Source organism: Danio aesculapii, chromosome 11 (genome assembly GCF_903798145.1).
Source record: "Danio aesculapii chromosome 11, fDanAes4.1, whole genome shotgun sequence".
NCBI classification, from domain to species: Eukaryota; Metazoa; Chordata; class Actinopteri; order Cypriniformes; family Danionidae; genus Danio; species Danio aesculapii.
In genome coordinates this window covers 1672588-1695318 of record NC_079445.1, presented here as the reverse complement: position 1 = coordinate 1695318, position 22731 = coordinate 1672588, and the positions used below count along the sequence as shown (strand labels likewise).

Genomic DNA, 22731 nt, shown 5'->3' with positions numbered 1-22731 from the left:
ACGTGGAAAAACTGGACGCTTCACTAGCGAGAAAACAGTTAATCAGAGCATCTGCAGCACGAGGATAAAGAACGAGCCTCCTCTATTCAGAAAACAGGCCTAAAGGGTACCCAGAAAATGGTACAGTTTGCTTTTTGGTACCTTTTGACAGTGGAAATGGCCATGAAAGTGTACCGAACCATACCATACCGTACCCCTCAGTGGTAGCAGGCCTAAAGGGTACCCAAAAAGTGGTACCGTACCCCTCAGTGGAAACAGGCCTAAAGGGTACCCAAAAAGTGGTACAGTTTGCTTTTTGGTACCTTTTGACAGTGGAAACAGCCATAACAGTGTTCCGAACCGTACCACTCAGTGGAAACGGGCCATAAATGTAAGAAGATACAAATCTACTCTGCGCCGTGGCGCACGGTCTAACAGGGTTGAGCTTATTCTCTTAATGAGTTCTGGGTGTGTTTTGAGAATAAACCAATCAGAGTCTCATCTCCCATTCCCTTTAAGAGTCAGTTGCGTCGTACCATGGTGCATTTGCTATTTAAATGGAGGACTTTGTACGTGGAAAAACTGGACGCTTCACTAGCGAGAAAACAGTTAAACAGAGCATCTGCAGCACGAGGATAAAGAACGAGCCTCCTCTATTCAGGAAACAGGCCTAAAGGGTACCCAAAAAGTGGTACCGTTTGCTTTTTGGTACCTTTTGACAGTGGAAATGGCCATGAAAGTGTACCGAACCATACCATACCGTACCCCTCAGTAGAAACAGGCCTAAAGGGTACCCAAAAAATTGTACAGTTTGCTTTTTGGTACCTTTTGACAGTGGAAATAGCCATGAAAGTGTACCGAACCATACCGTACCGTACCCCTCAGTGGTAGCAGGCCTAAAGGGTACCCAAAAAGTGGTACCGTACCCCTCAGTGGAAACAGGCCTAAAGGGTACCCAAAAAGTGGTACAGTTTGCTTTTTGGTACCTTTTGACAGTGGAAACGGCCATAAAAGTGTTCCGAATTGTACCACTCAGTGGAAACGGGCCATAAATGTAAGAAGATACAAATCTACTCTGCGCTGTGGCGCACGGTCTAACAGGGTTGAGCTTATTCTCTTAATGAGTTCTGGGTGTGTTTTGAGAATAAACCAATCAGAGTCTCATCTCCCATTCCCTTTAAGAGTCAGTTGCGTCGTACTATGGTGCATTTGCTATTTAAATGGCGGACTTTGTACGTGGAAAAACTGGACGCTTTACTAGCGAGAAAACAGTTAAACAGAGCATCTGCAGCACGAGGATGAAGAACGAGCCTCCTCTATTCAGGAATTCCATTCAGTGGAAATGGCCATGAAAGTGTACCGAACCATACCATACCGTACCCCTCAGTGGTAGCAGGCCTAAAGGGTACCCAAAAAGTGGTACAGTTTGCTTTTTGGTACCTTTTGACAGTGAAAACAGCCATAAAAGCATACCAAATCGCACCATACCGTACCCCTCAGTGGAAACAGCGGTAAAGGGTACCCAAAAAGTGGTACAGTTCGCTTTTTGGTACCTTTTGACAGTGGAAAGGGCCATAAAAGTGTACCGAACCGTACCACTCAGTGGAAACGGGCCATAAATGTAAGAAGATCCAGCAGACGATTCAGCCATGAAGTTGAATAGAGAAATGTGTTAGAGTCTAGAACTGCATCACACACATCATGTGTGAAACTCTACATGTATACGCCACTGTCTAGAGCACATCTCAGCTGATGCAGAGTTTAGCAGACGGTCATGACAGAAAACCCAACACAAACCAGCCAGAAACAATGGAGGTGTGTGTGTGTGTGTGTGTGTGTGTACCCGAGCATGTGGTGTTGGACTCGTCTTCATCATTGCCGCAGTCGTTGTCTCCGTCACACAGCCAGCGCATCGGGATGCAGCGATTATTCTGACACTTGAATCTGTCTGCAGGGCAGGTGTGCTGATCTACACACACAAACACAACATGTGAGATTGTGTGTGTGTGTGTGTATCTGTGTGTGTGTTTGTACATATCTGTGTGTGTTTGTATATATCTGCGTGCATCTGTGTCTGTGTGTGTGTGTGTGTGTGTTCTTACGGCAGAGCTCAGCGGTCTCGTCGCTGTTGTCCAGACAGTCGTTGTCTCCGTCACACTTCCAGCGCTCCTGAATGCAGCGGTTGTTCTTACAGGCGAACTCTCCTGGCTGACACTGCGGAGGGGGGATGTATGACGGATTCGCTGGAGACACACACACACACACACACGCACACACACACACACACACACACACACACAGATATATATAAACACACACCGATATACACACACACAGGCAGACACACACACAGTGACAAACACACATGCACACACATACACATGCACACACAGAGACACACACACACATATACATAGACACACATGCACACATGTACAAACGCACATACACACACAGATACAAACACACAGAGAGACACACATAAACACAGACACACATGCACGCACATATACAAACACACACACATATACACACAGATACACATGCACGCACACACATACACACACAAAGGCAAACACACACACACACATACATATATACATATATATACACACACACACACACGCACACACACACACACACACACAAACACAAACACACTCACACACAAGTGCACACACACAGTGACAGACACATACACGCACATATACAAACACACACAAGCACACATTTTCACACACACATACATACACACACAAACACAAAAAGACACACACATACACAAAAAAGACACACACAGACACAAACACAGGCGCGCACACACACAAAAACACAGAGAGAGAGACACACACACACACACACAAACATGGAAAGAGAGAGACAGACACACACACACACACACACACACACACACAATAGCAGACACACATGCATGCACATATACAAACACATACAAACACACACACACAAACACACATACACACAAACACAAAGACACATATACACACAGACACACATACAAACACACACAGGCGCACACACACACAAACACAGAGAGAGACACACACAGAAAGAGAGAGAGAGAGAGAGAAAGAGAGAGACACACACACACAGTAAATGTAAATAGGCCTGCTGAAGGCCAAACTCTCTGAAAGGCAGCATCTGAAGGATTTCTGTTTCACACACTCAGACACACACACACACACACACACACAGCAGTGCTCGGGATGTTCAGTTCAGCTCGCGCTTGTGTCAGTGTGAAGTCTACAAATACTGCAGTGTCTGACAGAACCAGATTGGCTAGCATTTTCTGACTGAATTCTCCATCAGGATTGAATGGGACTCTTATTTTGTATTGTTTGAGCACTACGTTTCTAACATCTGACGGACAGCTCTTTAAAAACACTTCAGCACACTTTAATAAGCGCCGCGGCCCATCATCTCTGACACCCTCATTAGGGCTACTGGATGTCTACACAGATCTGGATACCAAAGAGCAAATAAATCCAACGTGATTCACTTCCAAATCCTTAAATAATTCATCACAAATAATGAAAATCAATCATTAAAGTATATTAAACGTAGTCATTAGCGCACGTGTTTATCATACTATATGCTAACCAGGCTGTCCCACATGGAAAGAGCCTATATGCAGTATATATGCGCATATATGAAACCTATATGCAGTATATGTGCGCATATATGATGATATATACACTGCATATATGCATATATATGCCACGTATAGGCAAAACTGAGGTGCATATATGTGCATATACAGGCCATATAGGTCACCTGTATTGCTTTGGGCTCTATTTTAACTATCTAGGCACAAAAGAATTAAGGGTGCGTCTGAATTCACTTTTGATATTTTAAGGATGGAAAAATCCGCTCTGCACCCCGGCGCACGGTCTAACAGGGTTGAGCTTATTCTCTTAATGAGTTCTGTGTGTGTTTTGAGAATAAACCAATCAGAGTCTCGTCTCCCATTCCCTTTAAGAGTCAGTTGCGTCGTGCCATAGCGCATTCGCTATTTACATGGCAGACTTTATAAGTGGAAAAATTAAACGCTTCACTAGTGAGAAAACAGTTAAACAGAGCATCTGCAGCACGAGGATAAAGAACGAGCCTCCTCTATTAAGCCTCTTTCCTTTCTCTTTCTCTTTCGTGGATAAGGAAACAGACTATATTCTTATGCTTATAGTCAAGTTAGCATAATCTAGAGGCCTTTGCCTTTCATATAAGCCACTTCTGATACCAAATGATCAACTAAAAGTCAAGTTATTATTTGCTGTTCCTGAAACTTGGATACGTGACAAGACTTTTGTCAGGTAGTGGACATTTTTATACTATAAATATTATAGTATTTTTCATGTGGTTGTACTTCCAAACTTCATTCATTCATTCATTTTCTTTTCGGCTTAGTCTCTTTATTACTCCAGGGTCGCCACAGTGGAATGAACCGGCAACTTATCCAGCACATGTTTTATGCAGCGGATGCCCTTCCAGCTGCAACCCATCTCTGGGAAACATCCATTCACACTCACACACTACGGACAATTTAGCCTACCCAATTCACCTGTACCGCATGTCTTTGGACTGTGGGGGAAACCGGAGCACCCGGAGGAAACCCACGCAAACGCAGGGAGAACATGCAAACTCCACACAAACGCCAACTGACCCAGCCGAGGCTTGAACCAGCGACATTCTTGCTGTGAGGCGACAGCACTACCTACTGCGCCACTGCGTCGTCCCTTCCAAACTTGTAATATGATTTTAATTTACAAGTGAATTGAAATACTTTCATGCCAGTTTGCTTTTTCATAAGTATATCATCGCTAAAATAAAGAATTTGGGTTGTAATGACTCAGTGTTTGTGTTCACCTTTACAGCTGGTGTTGTCAGCGGGGTCCAGTAATTGGTCCTCAGCACAGGCACATGACCTGCCAGTGGGCGTGGCCAAACACAGACTACTGCAGCCGCCGTTATTGGATCGACATGCGTTACTTCCTGTGACAAACACAGAAAAATAACACCCATTGAGCATTTAGAGGCCAAACTGCCTTACTGTATTATTACTAAACATCTAGACACAAAAAAAATAGTGCTGGGCAAAAATTCATCGCAATTAATCGCATCCAAAATTAAAGTTTGTTTTGTCATAATTTAAGTCTGCGACTGTATATATATACATCCATATATAATATATATATATATATATATATATACACACGCATGCATATGTTTGAAAATTTAACATCAGGAGGATGGACAATGAAGTTGAGGATCCACGTGTAGTATTTATTAAACAGAGAATGGTCAAACCTCAGGAGCGAACAGGTACATACAGGTAATCCAAAAACAGGCGAATGGTCAAGACAGGCGGCGAAATCAACGAAAACAATAAAACAAGGCAAAGGGTCAAAAACACAGCTAGACACAGCAAGACAAGAAAAAGCTTTATGATGTTACAATAACAGTTTAACAAGACTCAGCAATGATGTGTGTGCATGTCTGCTGTGCTTTATAATCCATCTGATTAATCCTGAACTGCTTCAGCTGTGTGTGTTTGCAATCAAGGGGGATCTGGGCCAGGTGTGTAAGTGAAGTGCAACATGGCATTTGTAGTTCATTAAAGTGGCAGATTCGTAGTTCTTCAGCGGTCTGCACAGGCTGGAGACAGATAAAATGTTTATTTTTATTCATAACCATCGAAGACTTTGAGGTCAACACATACACTCAATATACAAATACACTTCACTGTACTTCTTTTATCTTTTCTTTTATCTCTGCCATGATGACAGTACGTAATATTTGACTAGACATATACTTGTTTTCATATTAAAGTGACATTTAAAGGCGTAACTAGGTTAATTAGGGTAAAGTTATGGTAATTAGGCAAGTCATTGTATAACAGTGGTTTGTTCTGGAGACTATCTAAAACAAATATTGCTAAAGGGGGCTAATAATATTGACCATAAAATGGTTTTAAAAAATTAAGAACTGCTTTTATTCTAGCCGAAATAAAACAAATAAAACTTTCTCCAGAAGAAAAAATATTATAGGAAATACTGTGAAAAATTCCTGAATCTGTTCAAGATCATTTGGAAAATATTGATAAAATTTTTTAAATTATTTAATATGATAAAATAATATTTTTGACTTCAACTGTATTATGTTAAAACAAACTTTTATTTCTGGATGTGATTAATCGTGGTTAATGTTTGCCCAGCACTAAAAAAAACAACAACACAAGACAACACACAATATAACTTTACCTAGCTGCTGCTGGGCGTCATACATGCGGATCTCGAAGATTGGTGGACGTTCGTTGCGTAGCAAAGTGACCGTTTTGGTGTTCTGGTCCAGTTTATAGATGCTGCCGCTGCGATACTCATTCCAGAACAGGAAGTGCTTATAATGGCACAGGCCAAAAGCATGGTTTAGTTCCTGTCCGTCATAAACCGTCTAAAAAGAAAGCATATGATGTTATATAATCACCAACTGGTGAGTAGAGCAACACTTGTTTTCCATTCTTTAAGTAGACATGAAATCAAAACTAACCAAGTTGATTCTGTTCGCTCACATTGCCAATATTGTGCTAAACAATTCATCTGTGCATCATTAAGACAAAAGAAAAATTGTTTGCTCTTGTAATCTTTAATTGGAGTCTGCAAATGCGCTTCCTGCTTGTTTTCAGTTAAATCCTCATATTAGGTCTGTTTGAGATAGTGGGCGTGGCTAACATGCTTAACCACACCCCTCCAGCTAATAGTTTTGACAACAAACAGAAATGGTGAAGGGGAGGAGTCTGTTAGGTTGTAATAACTCACCCCAAACCATTTTCCCCATCTTTCTGAATGAAACGCCTACTTTACTACATCCAATCAGCTCACAGTTGAAAAAAAAAAACAAGCCACGCCCACTGCTTTCTCAATTAATATTCAGATTCTCTAGGAACTGTGTCACAATACGAAAAAAATGGCTGTGCAAACCACTTTTTTTTTAATGGCATGCACAGATGAACTGTTCACCATGAAGTTAGCAATGTGAGCTAACAAAATCAATATTGCTAGTTTTGATTTCATCTGTACTTTAAGCGAGAACACATGTCTGAATAGCTATGAGTGTGATCTGTGAGGTCAGTGGTGTAGGGACACCTTGCGTCCAGTGGTGTTGAGATAAACCATCTCGATGCGGTCATAATATGCGTCCACCCAGTACAGGATGCCCTGAGGGATGTCCAGACTCAGACCATTGGGCCACAGCACCGTTTTTGAGGTCAGAAGAACGTTCCGGTTGGTTCCGTCCATCCAGGCCCGCTCAATCTTCCCTCGCTTGCTCTCCTTCGGGTCCTCTTCCCAGTCAGTCCAATACATCCAGCTGAAAATGCAGAGATCGGACTCAAAAATATGAACTTCTTTGCTGCAGTGTTGCTGGACAAGCTTAAAAGCGGACATTCCTATGATATACAGTACTTCTGATTTCTAGTTAGTTTAATATATAATATTATTCTTTTGTACAAGTGGACAGTTTCACTGCATCTGCTTGTATATAGTTTTAGATGTATGTATGTCCACTATCTGACAAAAGTCTTGTCACGTATCCAAGTTTTAGGAACAACAAATAATAACTCGACTTCTAGTTGATCATTTGGTATCAGAAGTGTCTTATATAAAAGGTAAAGGCCTCTAGATGAGGATTATTTGAGCACAATAAAATCTGATCATGTCTTGATGTTGAATGATTTGATTAGGACAGTAAGGTCTGACTCTGCTTAGACTAAAGTCTGCTCACTGAACCTTCAATAATGTCCAGTATAGAATATGTGGTCATGCTGCAGTGGAAACAGAATGAATATTGTGTCTGACTCCATCATGAGCTTGGAGGACTGCATCCATACATCTCTGACATGACTCAAATCACTGATTAATAAAGTCATCTGGAATGGCAAAGAAAGCCTTCTTGCAGGACTCCCAGAGTTCATCAAGAGTCTTTATGTTCATCTTCAACGCCTCCATCTTTCCACAGACATGCTCAATAATGTTTATATCTGGTGACTGGGCTGGCCAATCCTGGAGCATCTTGACCTTCTTTGCTTTCAGGAGCTTTGATGTGGAGGCTGAAGTATGAGAAGGAGCGCTATCCTGCTGGAGAATTTGCCCTCTCCTGTGGTTTGTAATGTAATGGGCAGCACAAATGTCTTGATACCTCAGGCTGTTGATGTTGTTCATCCACTCTGCAGATCTCTCCATACTGAATGTAACCCCAAACCATGATTCTTCCTTTACCAAACTTGACTGATTTCTGTGAGAATCTTGTGTCCATCCAGGTTCCAGTAGGTCTTCTGCAGTATGTGTGATGATTATGATGCAGATCAACAGATGATTCAGTGGAAAAATCCACCTTCTGCTACTTTTCCAAATGATCAACTAGAAGTCAAGTTATTATGTGTTGCTCTTACAACTGGAATCAACAACAAGACTTTTATCAGGTAGTGTATGTATGTATGTGTCATAATTTGAATAAAGTATTAATCATAAAAAATTATATTTCTTTTTAAATATTATAGGAAATACTGTGATAAAATCTTTGCTCTGTTAAACATAATTAGGAAAACATTTGAAAAAGAAATAAAAATTCACAAGAGGGCTAATAATTGTGACTTCAACTGTATATGAAAAGTGCTTTTGGAGATATTGTATAAAGCTGACCCATGCCGGGGGTCCACCACTATAGCTCGAGGATGGGTCATCTTGCCCTCAATCAGAGTCTTTCTGGTCTGAGACGCTTTCTCCAGCCGAGCCACACTGATGGTCTTCTTTGGACCGTCATCCGTCCAGTAGAGATTGTTGGCCATCCAATCCACAGCGATTCCTTCAACAGTGTGAATACCTGGAGACGCATAACACACACACTATAAGACAATTCACCTAAAACCACTGCAGTAACACACACCTGTAATCAGATGGTGTACATCCACGACGGTTTACAACAGAGTCTTATACAACAACAATTTATCAGGCTGCCGATAAACCTGTCTAGCTCTATTCTGAGATAACAACCTCCTGGAAGTACTTTAGCTCTTACTTATTATTATTAAGTAATGCAGTTTAGTACCTTCTTTCAGGATGATGTCCCTCTCTGTGCCGTCGATCTTCTGGCGGCCGATCAGGTAACTGGTGGCGTCGGCGAAGTAGATGAAGTTACTCTGAGCGTGGAAGTCCAGCGCTCGAGGGTTCATCAGGTTCTCAATGGGGATCATGTATTCATCCTGGACTTTAGGGTTGATGTCCATCCCGCGGATGACACCCGGACGCCCCTTCCCATACACCAGGAATAACTCATGCTCAGGCTCTGGGGATTAGAGAGTTGCCAGGAATTGAATGGAAAGAAATGTGGATTAAAGATACAGACGTAACAATGCACACGTGTTGTTTTGTACATCGTGTGTTTGAGTGAAAGTATATTTTTGCAGTGTTTTGATGGCAATTCGTCTTTGATATATGAAAGAAATTATGCATATTGAGTTGAAGTTAAAATGATTAGCCCGCCAGTTAATTATGAATTATTTTAAAAATATTTCCCAAGTGCAGTTAAACGGAGAGTGCTGTTTATTGCTGCGTTAAACATGTGCTGGATAAGTTGGCGGTTCATTCCGCTGTGGAAACCCCGGATTAATAAAGGGACTAAGCCAAAAAATAAATGAATAAATCAATATATATATTTACATATACACACACATATATATATATAGTTGAAGTCAGATTTATTAGCCCCCCTGTTTATTTTTCCCCAATTTATGTTTAACGGAGGGAAGATTTCTTCAACACATTTCTAATCATAATAGTTTTAATAACTCATCTCTAATAACTGATTGATTTTCTCTTCGTCATGATGACAGTAAATAATATTAGACTAGATATTCTTCAAGACACTTCTATACAGCTTAAAGTGACATTTAAAGGCTTAATTAGGTTAACTAGGTAGGTTAGGGTAATTAGGCAAAAATAAAATTAGGGGCTTATAATTTTGACATTAAAATGGTTTCTAAAAAATTAAGAACTGCTTTTATTCTAGCTGAAATAAAACAAATAAGACTTTCTCCAGAAGAAAAAATATTATCAGACATACTGTGAAAATTTCCTGAATCTGTTAAACATCATTTGGGAAATATTTAAAAGAGAAGAAATAAATTCAATAGGGGGGCTAATAATTCTGACTTTAACTGTGTGTATATATACTAGTATACTATAATGTGCAGCCTTATATATGGCTCCACAATATATCATTTCAGCATTGCTTTTGTAATGTACACATCCACAATAAGTCACATCATAGTAGAAGTCTGCATTTCCGAACAAAATTTCCGAATAAAGTGCGGGAGCGGTCGGTAACTGGTGTAAATTTGGACTTGAGCGTGCGGTCTAACAATATCGCTACCGACTCCCGAGCGATAGGTATATGTGTGTGAATGAGAGAGCGTGATGCTGTGTTCAGCTTGTTTGTTGCTGTCTATGTGTATGTGCGAATGAGAGAGAGAGCTTTGTGCTATGTGTGTGTGTGTGTGCGTGTGTGAATGAGAGAGGGCATGATGCTGTCAGTGTGTGTGTGTCATTTGCTTGGTGCTTATGTGTATGTGTGTGTTTATACAGACAGCTTGTTATAGGCTATCTGGACTCTAGCTGGGTGGTTTTCGGTTTTGCCGCCCCCACCCACCCAATCGCGGGAACGGGAACGGCGGGTAGAAAACGAGGTGGGTCGGGCAAGCGGGACAACAAATGTTGAATACAAGCGGGAGCGGTCGGGTTCGGACTAAAACCTGGCGGGAGCGGGATTCAAAATTTAGTCCCGCGCAGATCTCTACATCATAGCATGTGCAATGTCCAGTCAAAATTATAGCTGATCAGGTACAATAGTTTGTTATTGCAAAGTTGATCCTTTGCATGTTTTTAGACCTGTTTTTAGGTTATTATTAAGCATTTCAACAGAGCCTAAAAGCACAAGAAATTCTAACATTTGTAGCTTTAGACCAGTGTTTCCCAACCCTGTTCCTGAAGGCACACCAACAGTCCACATTTTCAACCTCTCCCTATTCAAACACACCTGAATCAACTCATCAGAAGATTAGAAGAGGCTCCAAAACCTGAAGTTAATGGGTCAGAAAAGGGAGACATCCAAAATATGTACTGTTGGTGTGCCTCCAGGAACAGGGTTGGGAAACACTGCTTTAGACTACACTGATGATTTATGCTTAATTATTTATACTATAATGAAGACTTTGGTGATATTTCATTTAATTATTTAAGCTGTCTGAATACTATAGGACTATGCAGAAGATCAGAAAAGCACTGTTCATTTCACATGCATCTTTGTTCTTCTGTATTTATTTATGCTCTTATTGTAGTTTATCTAATATAATGCAGCAGCCCTAATGTAATTGCACAGTTATTAGCACTCCCCTGACATTTTGATTCTTTTTAACAGCATAAAATAACAAAAAAGAATCAATATTTATTGGAATAACCCTAATTTTGCACAATCTTTATGCAAAGAATCTATAAACCAAAATGCGACCGAAAGCTGTGTGTGTTGTTTATATGTGCTTGGTGTTGCTTGGCCTCTACCTGGAACAGTTATCCTGGTAGCTGTACCTTTTTTCAGACATTTATATGATGCAATTATATATACAATCCTGCATAAAATGACACATTTATAATGTTTTCTAATCATTTTTGACCCCTTTCTCCTTCAGACAAATTTTATTGATGCTTTTATCTGATAAAACGTGCATCCCTATTTGTCTTCTCACGCATGTTAGCTTATTCTAACCCAGAAGTCCTGCTCCACCAAGCTCAGCTTATTCTGAAATGTCTAATCTTGCCACTGATGCACGTCATTTAGACTAAAGCTTTGACCCGAACTCAAGCTGAATCACTCAAAAATAGGAAGGTAGACTCAACCGGATCCTCTATTGATTTCAAGATGACTGCTTTGAATATTCAATGAAGCGTAGGCAGTATTGATCTGTGATTTACGACTGACCTCTGAACACACGACCTTGAAAGAAGGCAAGAAGAGCAGATTGAAATGGAAGAAACACACTTCTACTGTCATCGTAGACCCACTTTTTACTACATAAACGATTTGTAATTTTGAAATGGCTATGTTTTTGGAAACCAATGTATGTTTCTACAATGCACGACGTCTTAGCACATTTGAGCAATTGCAGTATTTCTGGATTTCTGGATTCATTAGGGATGGATTTGAGCAACTATGATCATTTTTGTTTTATTCTATAAAGGGTTTTATTCTATAAATGACGTTTATTTCAGTATTATTCATTTTCATATAGGGGCAGCACGGTGGCTTAGTGGTTAGCACTTTGGGCTCACGGCAAGAAGGTCGCTGGTTCGAGTCCCAGCTGGGTCACTTGGCATTTCTATGTGAATTATGTGAACTAAATTGGCTGTATGAGTGTGTGTGCGCGAGAATGAGTGTGTACGGGTGTTTCCCAGTACTGGGTTGCAGCTGGAAGGGCATCCACTGCGTAAAACATATGCTGGAATAGTCGGTGGTTCATTCCGCTGTGGCGATCTCTGATAATAAGGGACTAAGCCTAAGAAAAATCAACGGATGAATAAACATTTCTGTGAAATCCTTTTTTAAATTATTTTAATATTATTAATATTTTTTTCTATTATTATGTTTTACATTTTATCCTTTATTATTATTAATTATTTAATTTTTTCATTACAATCAGTCAGAATAACAAAAGTTTTCATTTGATGTGATAGAAATGCATTGTTTTCTAATGTTATTTGTAAGCATTGGATTGTTCAGCCAACAGAATTGCAAAAAAAGCTGTTCTTACTTAGAAGAAAGTCCAAATATCTAAAATGTCTTAAATGAAGAAGCTTTTTCTAGACAAGCAAGACATATTTTCTTCTTTTAAGAAATAATATGTCAAAACGAAGAGAGTTTTTCCCTTAAAACAAGCCAAATAACTCTGATCGGATTAAGCATTGGCTATAGAAATGAGCGTATGTAACCTGGCCATTGATATGCATTGGAATCACTAAGGAAATTTGTGCAAGAGAAGGCAGATTATGCAAGAGCTTGAAATAATCAATGCTCATTGAGGCTAATCCAATTATGAATAACAATAATGAAGATTCATAATGCACATATTATGCGGACCGATTATAAATCGCTCACAGTTATGTGCCTATTCATCATAAAGCTCATATGCCTCATTACAAGCTGTGAAACACTACCTTCTTATCTATCTAGTTTAAATTGAATCCATTTAAAGGGGTAGTTCACCCAAAAATGAACACTTGCTCACTATTTACTCTCCATCAAGTGGATATACACCTTTAAGAGTTTCTTTCATCTGCTGAACACAAAAGAAGATATTTTGAAGAATGCTGAAAGCCAGTAACCATTGACTTCCACAGTAGGATCTACAATGGAAGACAATGCTTACAGGTTTCCAACATTCTTCAAAATATCTTCTTTTGTGTTCAGCAGAAGAAAGACACTTGAAAAAGGTTTGAGAAAGTGGAGAGTGAGTAAATGATGACAGAATTTTCAGCTTTGGGTGATCTGTGCCTTTAAGGTGTTATTTGAGACAGGAGTAAACCCAGTTCTGATGAACTTTAATCCGACTGGCTGTGATGTCACTTACTTTTGCAGGATTTGCCGTCGTTGCCGAGGCTGAAGCCGGAGCGACAGCGACACGTGCGGCTCTTGTGGCTGTTTCCCAAAAGACAGATGTCTGAACAACCTCCAGCTTTCCCGAACTGATCCGGCTCACACGCGTGACTGCGCACTGGAGAAGAAGAAGAAGCAACTGAGTTACACTTCACACAATATACTACAGCTAGGAGACCCCTTGACTATTTCTCTGGATTTACTGACTTTATTAGGAGTGTTTTTGAGTAAAAAAAATTTACTTATATTCTATAAAGGTCAAGGAACAGTTTCTCCCAATTTACAAATCAAAATATTCAAATAAATGTATTTTAATTTAATAAATATTAATATCTAAATAAATATATTTCATTCTGACTTCATCTGTGTGTGTTCAACAGCAGAAAATGAGAGGGCTTCATACCTGGGGGCTGCCGTCTCTGGTGGTAAACATGCAGAGCTCCACCTTTATCCACTCGAGTGACCACCTGATAATCCGAGCTGTTGAATCGGTTGACGCGGATCACACTGGTCTTCGGCTGCATGTTGGCATTGTCTGAGTTTGTGGCGTATAGGTAGTTCTCAAACACTGTGAGTCCATATAGATGCTCAATCTGAGGGGAAAAGGGTTTGTTATTGAATTAGCTGCATTATCTGCAACCTTGTGTTTTCTCTGTTGGTCTGAGCGAGGAAGACGCACATAAACACAGCGATTAGCAGATAAATGATATCCATAACTCAAGCTGGGAGGAAGGAATCAGGCTAATGCATTAACACAAACAGCTTTAATAAAATGAGTCAGCGGCACTAATGAAACACCACTGTCTCTGCTGTTCACTGAAGCATTCGTCACGGTAAACAATGCTGGCTGCTGTAGGACACTCGCACCACACTACACTGAGGCCAATGTGTGATTTCAGCTTCAACGCATGGATGAAATACGAGAAGATGGAGGGATGAATTAGCAAGCGGGTGTCAGGATGAATAGAAGGATGATGATGGATAGACATTGATGGATGGATGGATAAGAGATGGATGTTAGAATGAATAGATGGATGGACTTTAGGACTATAGGATCGTTGGGGGGTGGACTGTTGGACGTTAGAGTAGATGGATGGATGGACGCTAGAATGGATAAATGGATGGACATTTACAATAATGGATGAATGGATGGATGGACATTAGGGTGGATAGATGAATGGTTGGATGGATGGATTGACGTTTGCACTGATGGATGGATGGATGGATGGGTGGACTTCGACATTAGGGTGAATAGATGGATGGATGAATGGGATGGACGTTAGGGTGTACGGATGGATGCATGGACTGTTGGACATTAGGATAAATAGATAAATGGATGGATGGATGGATTGATGGATGGATGGATGGAGAAATGGACTGTTGGATGTTAGGGTGGATGGATGGACTGTTGGACTTTAGGGTGAATGGATGGATGGATGGATGGATGGATGGAGGGAGGGATAGATGGATGGATGGATGGAAAAATGGACTGTTGAGTGTTAGGGTGGATGGATGGATGGATGGATGGATGGATAGATGGACTGTTGGACTTTAGGGTGGATGGATGGACTGTTGGACATTAGGGTGAATGGATGGATGGATGGATGGATGGATAGATGGATGGATGGATGTTAGAATGGATGGACTGTTTGACATTAGAGTGAATGGATGGATGGACCGATGGACTGATGGATGGATGGATGGATAAACTGTTTGGCATTCAGGTGAATGGATGGATGGACTAATGGATGGATGGATAGATGGATGAACTGTTGGACAATAGGGTGGATGGATGAATGGATGGATGGATGATAGATGGATGAATGGATGGATGGATGGACTATTTGACATTAGGGTGAATGAATGGATGGACTGACAGATGGATGGATGGATGATAGATGGATGAATGGATGGATGGACTGTTTGACATTAGAGTGAATGGATGGATGGACTAATGGATGGATGGATGGATAGATAGATGGATAAACTGTTGGACAATAGGGTGGATGGATGAATGGATGGATGGATGATAGATGGATGAATGGATGGATGGATGGACTGTTTGACATTAGGGTGAATGGATGGATGGACTGACAGGTGGATGGATGGATGGATGATTGATGGATGAATGGATGGATGGACTGTTTGACATTAGGGTGAATGGATGAATGGACTGATGGACTGATAGATGGATGGATGGATGGATGGACTGTTGGACGCTAGGGTGGATGGAAGAATGGATGGATGGACGAATGGATGGACTGCTGGATGTTAGGGTGGACGGATGGATGATGGACGGATGGATGGATGGACTGTTGGACATTAGGGTGAATGGATGGTAGGATGGATGGACTGTTGGACGTTAAGGTGCATGAATGGATAGATGGATGAATGAATGGGTGATGGACATTAGAATGGATGGATGGACATTTGCGTTGTTAGATGGATGGATGGATGAATGGAAAATTGGATCTAAGTATGAATGAATGCATGGATGACATTAAGATAAATGATGTACAGATACTGTAGATATCAGGATAAATGCACATATGAACAGATGTATGGATGGACATTTGAACTAATGGACATTAGGATGGATTATGAATGGACATTTGGAAGGATGAGTAGTTGCACTGGGTGAATGGATGTTTGGATGGATGGAAGTTCGGACTGATGGATGAATGGACAGATGGACATTTGGATTGAAGGACACTAAGATGGGTTATAAATGAACATTTAGGTGGAAGTAATGCGAGGATGGGTGGATGGATGAATGGATGGATGAATTGCATTGCACTACATTTTTTTCTCAACAGTATAGCGCTTTAGATTGTGTTTTAAAGTGTGTTTTATAAATAAACCTTGAACTGACCAATCAACACAGCACAGAAAATGGACTGAGCAACCATCATCAATCCTCAATCTTGGTATTTGCTCCTTACCAACAGTCCTTGAATGATGGTGTGTCTGTTTTTGCCCTCATAGTCCACAACCTCGATGTAGTCCAGATAAGCATCAGCCCAATAGACCAGCCTGTTGACCAAATCAAGGGTGATTCCATGTGGGAAAACTATTTTACTGTCCACCAACTTTGTCCGGTTCTGTCCATCCATGTCACAGCGTTCCACCTTCGGGATCTGCCCGTAGTCAGTGAAGAAAACCTTTCTGTTGAAGATAATGTTGAGACAGAAGTCAGTGACTGTTACACACACCTCGTTTGACAATTTAGTAAACACACCTGTTTTCAAAACGGACTAATATTAAGCCTAACAGTTGTGCACATTGAGGAAGTGTACGTTTACAATGTAAGTTTAACCATGTTCCTACCCCATGGTCGGGTCCAGAGCGATGCCTTTGGGGTTGTAGAGCTCTTGGTCCAACAGTGTCACACATGTAGCTCCATCTTTATCACATACGAAGATTCGATCATCCACGTCGTCAACAAAGTAGAAGTTTCCAGTAAGCCAGTCGATCGCCATCTGCTCCACATCTGCAAAAAATGAAGGAGAGATATTGGCAAAACAGAGAAATGATGTGTTTCGCTCTGTCCTGTTCCACTACAATCCAGTACATTAAAGGTCCCATGAAAAAAAAATGAAGTTTTTTAGATGTCAGTATCAGTTTTGTTTGTTTATAAGATATCTATACGCTAGAGTTCTCCAAAATTCACGTTTAGGAGATATAAAACTGATATAAACATGTAAAGCTTGAAGTTTGTCACTTCTGCCTGCATGGAACAACCTCATCAGTGTCTCATCACATCTTCTGACCAATCAAATGCTCTCTAGTGTCTGACATGCCCCGCCCCCTTCTTTTCATTGGCTTGTCATTTGATGCCCTTGAGCTCAACCACTCTCACTAACAGAGCTGTGAGAAAAATTAAACACTATTGGCTGTATTTTTAAAAGGGGAGGAGCTACACTATATCCCACCCTCTCTGTGTTTCAGTTAAGAAATATTAATATATATATGCAATGCATTTGTTGAACTTTAAAGAGCAACACTGTAACTATGATGAGAGAAACAGCTATGCTTCTGTGGTCCTGTTTTGTGAGATGACCTGTTTTAGGTGTGTTTATAAACTTCTGATCTGTCTTACACTCATCTTTCAGTCAAAGCAGAATGTGTATTGTTCAAATTGACTCCTCTTTCATTATGTTGGGGGCTGTTTTTGCCCCATTGACTTCCATTATGATCACATTTTTGATTGCAAAGGCATGACACCATATAATCATGCATTACTGATTGTTGTTGTTTTTCCTGTTGTGAAAAAGAGGTGAAATTTACTCGATTTAACAATAAAAATCTAATAATAAAAATTATTAAACAAATATTGTTAATTGTCAACAGTAAAATGACAAATGTTACCTGCTCCCAATAGGGAAAACCAGCAACAATCACTGGCAATCATGCAATCATGGCTTTGTAATCAGAAAATGTCATTATGATGGATGTCAATAAGGGTAAAAACAGCCACCAACATAACCAAACCAAGCCTTAAGAACTGTGTTGTTTCAACTTGTTTTAATAAGTAGTGTGAACAAGCAGAAAAGGTCATTTTGAGGGTACTAAAGTACAATTCCTAAGAAATACCACTCAATTACAGAGAGTTGAGTATTTGTAGTTCTTTTATTTCGATCACTGATGAAGTGGTAAGATGTATTTATTGGGTTAAAGGAGAAGAGGTTCAGATTCTTTGAGATGTTTGACAGTTTAAGGTCAGAATGAGGTGTATTTTGGGAGGGGAGGGGGGATTTGCAGCTGTTAAAACAACGTTTTTGGAAATTGTGTAACATGCGCACATGCCTCAGAATACTCCCCACTCAGCTGTTTCAAAGAGAAAGACCATCATTGTAGAAAAAAGAGAAACATGGATTTGAGGTCACAGTATTATTAGAAGTGCTTTAAAACATCATTAAACCACCAAACTGCACACTTTGGTACGTGGACACTTGGTGATATGCTTTACGCTGAAGAAGCATCAGTGTGTTTACATGTATTTATTTGCACATGAATAAATGAAAGCATTCCATTCGTAATATTGACTTTGTTAATAAAAACCCTCGTCTTATTGTAGGGGATGTTGGGGGTGTTTTCCTCCACTCTGTGGGGGATTTTGAGTCTTAATTTGGCCACAGCTTTCTCTGTGTTTCAGCAAATGGAATGATTTTTGGTGACAACTCTTATTTTGACACATATTTTAGGAAAATGCTTTGGATTAAAAAAAATAATTTTAAAATACACTGGGCAAATTGACTACCCTTTCGTTATGTTGGTGGCTGTTTTTGTCCCATTGACTTCCATTATAATCACATTTATTCGATTGCAAAGCCATGACATGATATAATCATGTTTTCTTGATTGTTGCTGGTTTTCCCTGTTGGAAAGTTTGATATTGTGTCATTTTTACTGTTAGAATTTTTTATAATAATAATAATAATAATAATAATAATAATAATAATAATAATAATAATAATAATAATAATAATAATAATAGTAATAATAAAATAATAATAATAATAAAGATGATGATGATAATAATAATAATAAAATAATAATAATAATAATAATAATAATAATAAATAATAATAATAAAATAATAATAATAATAATGATGATTATAATAATAATAATAAAATAATAATAATAATAAAACAAAAATAATAATAAAATAATAATACAAAAAATAAAATAATAATAAAATAATAATAATAATAATAATAATACTAAAAATAAATAAATAATAATAATAATAAAATAATAATAATAATAAAATAATAATAATAATAATAATAAAATAATAATAATAATAAAATAATAATAATAATAAAATTATAATAAAAATAATAATAATAAAATAATAATAATAATAATAATAATAATAATAAAAATAAAATAATAATTAAATAATAAAATAATAATAATAACAAAATAATAATAACAAAATAATAATAAAATAATAATAATAATAATAATAATAAAATAATAATAATAAAATAATAATAATAAAAATAAATAATAATGATAATAATAATAATAATATTAATAATAATAATAAAATAATAATAAAATAATAAAATAATAATAATAAAATAATAATAATAAAAATAAATAATAATGATAATAATAATAATAATAATAATAATAAACTAATAATAAAAATAAAATAATAATAAATAATAATAATAATAATAATAATAATAATAATAATAAAATAATAATAAAATAATAAAATAATAATAATAATGAATAATAATAATAATAATAATAATAATAATAATAATAATAAAATGCAAAAAATAACAAATTAAAAATTTGTACTTTTTATTGTTTTTTTTTTTTTGTTTTTTTTGTTAAAATTTTGTAAATTGTCCCTGTTCCCAACAGGGAAAACTAATTATAATTGATTTATTTTATCTTTACCATGATGACAACACATAATACTTGACTAGATACTCTTCAAGACACTAGTATTCAGCTTAAAGTGACATTTAAAGGCTTAACTAGGGTAATTAGGGTAAAGTTAGGGTAATTAGGTCATTGTATAACAGTGGTTTGTTCTGGAGACAATCCAAAACTAATATTGCTTAAGGGGGCTAATAATATTGACCTTAAAATGGCTTAAAACTTAAGAACTGCTTTTATTCTAGCCGAAATAAAACAAATAAGACTTTCTCCAGAAGAAAAAATATTATAGGAAATACTGTGAAAAATTCCTTGCTCCATTAAATATCACTTGAGAAATATTTGAATAAGAAATTCACAGGGGGGGCGAATAATTTTGACTTCAGCTGTACATTTATACATTTAACGCAGCACAGAAAAGACTCTTGAATAAAATGGTGTCAGAAAAATAAAGACAGATGGAGGGATGTACAAATGGAGACAGAGACGACGGTGTTGGCTTCTCTTGTTTCTACAAAGGAAAGTTGGCTATTGTGCAAAGGCCAGACGTTTACCGGAATGGATGCCTGTATCCCCAAAGGTGTTGTTTATTTAAGAGCCGAGTCCCGCTTAAACTTTTCCAGCTGCCCGGACTGAAAGCCAGCGATTAAAAACACAGATCAAAAACAGCAAAGACGGACGAAAAGAGCAAGTGAGGAAGACGGATGAGTCTTAAAGCTCGTCTGAGCAATGCAAGAATAGAGAAAAACCACACATGCAGTGGGCTGCGGAGGAAACCTGGCCTCGAGTCTCATTGTAATTCCTGCTGAAATTGTAGGTTGGACGGAGGGTAAGAAATTCCAGTTGCGACACAAACTTCCCTCTGCGCTGAAGGAAAACAAACGCTCTTATTACTTGAGCTCTCATTTCCTGAGACGGCATCATATGAAAATACAGTCAGCCTAACAAACAAAGGTTTACATGATGAACTAGCTGAGGGCTTGGTTTAAAAAGCTGCAGTCTGCAGTTCCTCAAACAGCTTTGACATTTCGGGAATGCTGTGCCGTCAGCCAATCGTTGCATTGCTGATCATGATTTCGATTATCGATGGATCTGTCCTTCACAACACACGCCGCGATCTCAGATCAATTCATCCAGACATTTTAATCTTATTCGAGATCTTGTTTGAAGAACCAAATTAGCCAGAGATCAGTTATCAAGATTAAAGGATCTGCCAAATTATTTAGATCATTTAAGCGAGGTATGAAGAACAGACCCCATTTCAGTGGCTTTGTTTACGGTCTGTGCTACCAAAATGGCCGACATATGGTGCATCATGACAACATTAGCCGCATTTCCACTATCGGGCCAGTGCGAGCCAGGGCTTTAATCGGGCCAGGCCGGGCCAATAGCCCGGGAGGTTGAGAAATGAGGCCGAAATCATGTCGCGTTTCCACTGTCGGGCTAGGTGCTCGCAGCGCGTCATGCAAACACCGCCCCCAGAACGTCCCCCGAATCAAACGTCACACAACCCGTCACACAACCCGCCCACTTCAGCGGTAACAAAAACCTCAAATTATAACCACAAACACAACCTGGCATCACTACGAGAGCTGGAAGATGGAGAACACCGAAGCGATTGCTTTTTTACTGTTTGTGGTCTGTTGGTGTAAGGCCAGACAGCGATCCCTGGATAAGGACATTCGAGTTCGGCGGCATTTTCCTCGAACACAGATTTTGGCTGCAAGGCGCAAAAGAGCAGCCGAGCGACGAGAACGACGTATAGCAAAACAAATGTAAGGGAAGAAAGCATCTTGTCTCCTCTTTACCTGACAGGAAAACTCCGCCTTTGTACGTAACCCCGCCCCGAAGCCCCAGTTGGCCCTCCTTGGCCCAAGGTATTCGGCGGGCCGAAAAAGGCCGGACGCTGGCCCCAAGGAAGCCCCGCTTTGGCACGATTACGCCCCGGAAGTGATAGTGGAAACGCAACTGGCCTTGGCTCGCTCGCTTTAGGCGCGATAGTGGAAACACGGCTACTGTAAATAAAGCCAAAGCCATATATCACCCTGCAGCTCAAGACCAGTCCCTCACTGAAGCTAAGCAGGGCGGTCTGTGTGAGTCCTGATGCCCCAGTATAGTGAAGGCGACACTATACTGTCAGTGAGCACCCTCTTTCGGGTAAGACGTTAGACAGAGGTCCTGACACTCTGGGGTCGTTAAAATCCCCATGGCACTTCTCATAAAGAGTAGGGGTGTAACCCCGGTGTCCTGGACAAATTCCCTCCATCTGTCTTTACCCATCATGGCCTCGCAATCATCCGAATTGGCTCTATCACTGTCTCTCCACTCCACCTATAGCTGGTGTGTGGTGAGCGCACTGGCGCTGTTGTCCTGTGGATGCTGCACACTGGTGGTGGTGCGGAGAGTCCCCCCTCATGATTGTGAAGTGCTTTGGGTGTATGGCCATACATGATAAATGCACTATATAAATACACATTACATTACATAAACAGATCTGAAGTCCTGGCAGAGAAAAAAAGGCCAGGGTTTGATAAAGTGGGATAAAACCCGACACAATGGCCTGAATGTTGAGTCAGAAACGTGTGTTGGAGCGAGGGTCTGTTTAAGCACATGACCATTTAAGAGGCTTTC

General features: G+C 39.3%; 1 protein-coding gene across 1 annotated transcript in view; it reads right to left on the bottom strand.

Moving 5' to 3' along the window:
* The window catches only part of lrp1aa (low density lipoprotein receptor-related protein 1Aa), a 239829-nt gene that overhangs the window by 129890 nt on the left and 87208 nt on the right, over positions 1–22731 (bottom strand). The window contains exons 7-17 of the mRNA XM_056467699.1: positions 17023–17185; positions 16638–16860; positions 14099–14288; positions 13670–13813; positions 9100–9336; positions 8694–8874; positions 7140–7362; positions 6258–6447; positions 4864–4989; positions 2082–2222; positions 1823–1948 (exon numbers count right to left, since the gene is read on the bottom strand). Of these exons, the coding sequence (XP_056323674.1) occupies positions 1823–1948; positions 2082–2222; positions 4864–4989; positions 6258–6447; positions 7140–7362; positions 8694–8874; positions 9100–9336; positions 13670–13813; positions 14099–14288; positions 16638–16860; positions 17023–17185 (1944 nt within the window). The remainder of the gene's footprint in view (positions 1–1822; positions 1949–2081; positions 2223–4863; positions 4990–6257; positions 6448–7139; positions 7363–8693; positions 8875–9099; positions 9337–13669; positions 13814–14098; positions 14289–16637; positions 16861–17022; positions 17186–22731) is intronic.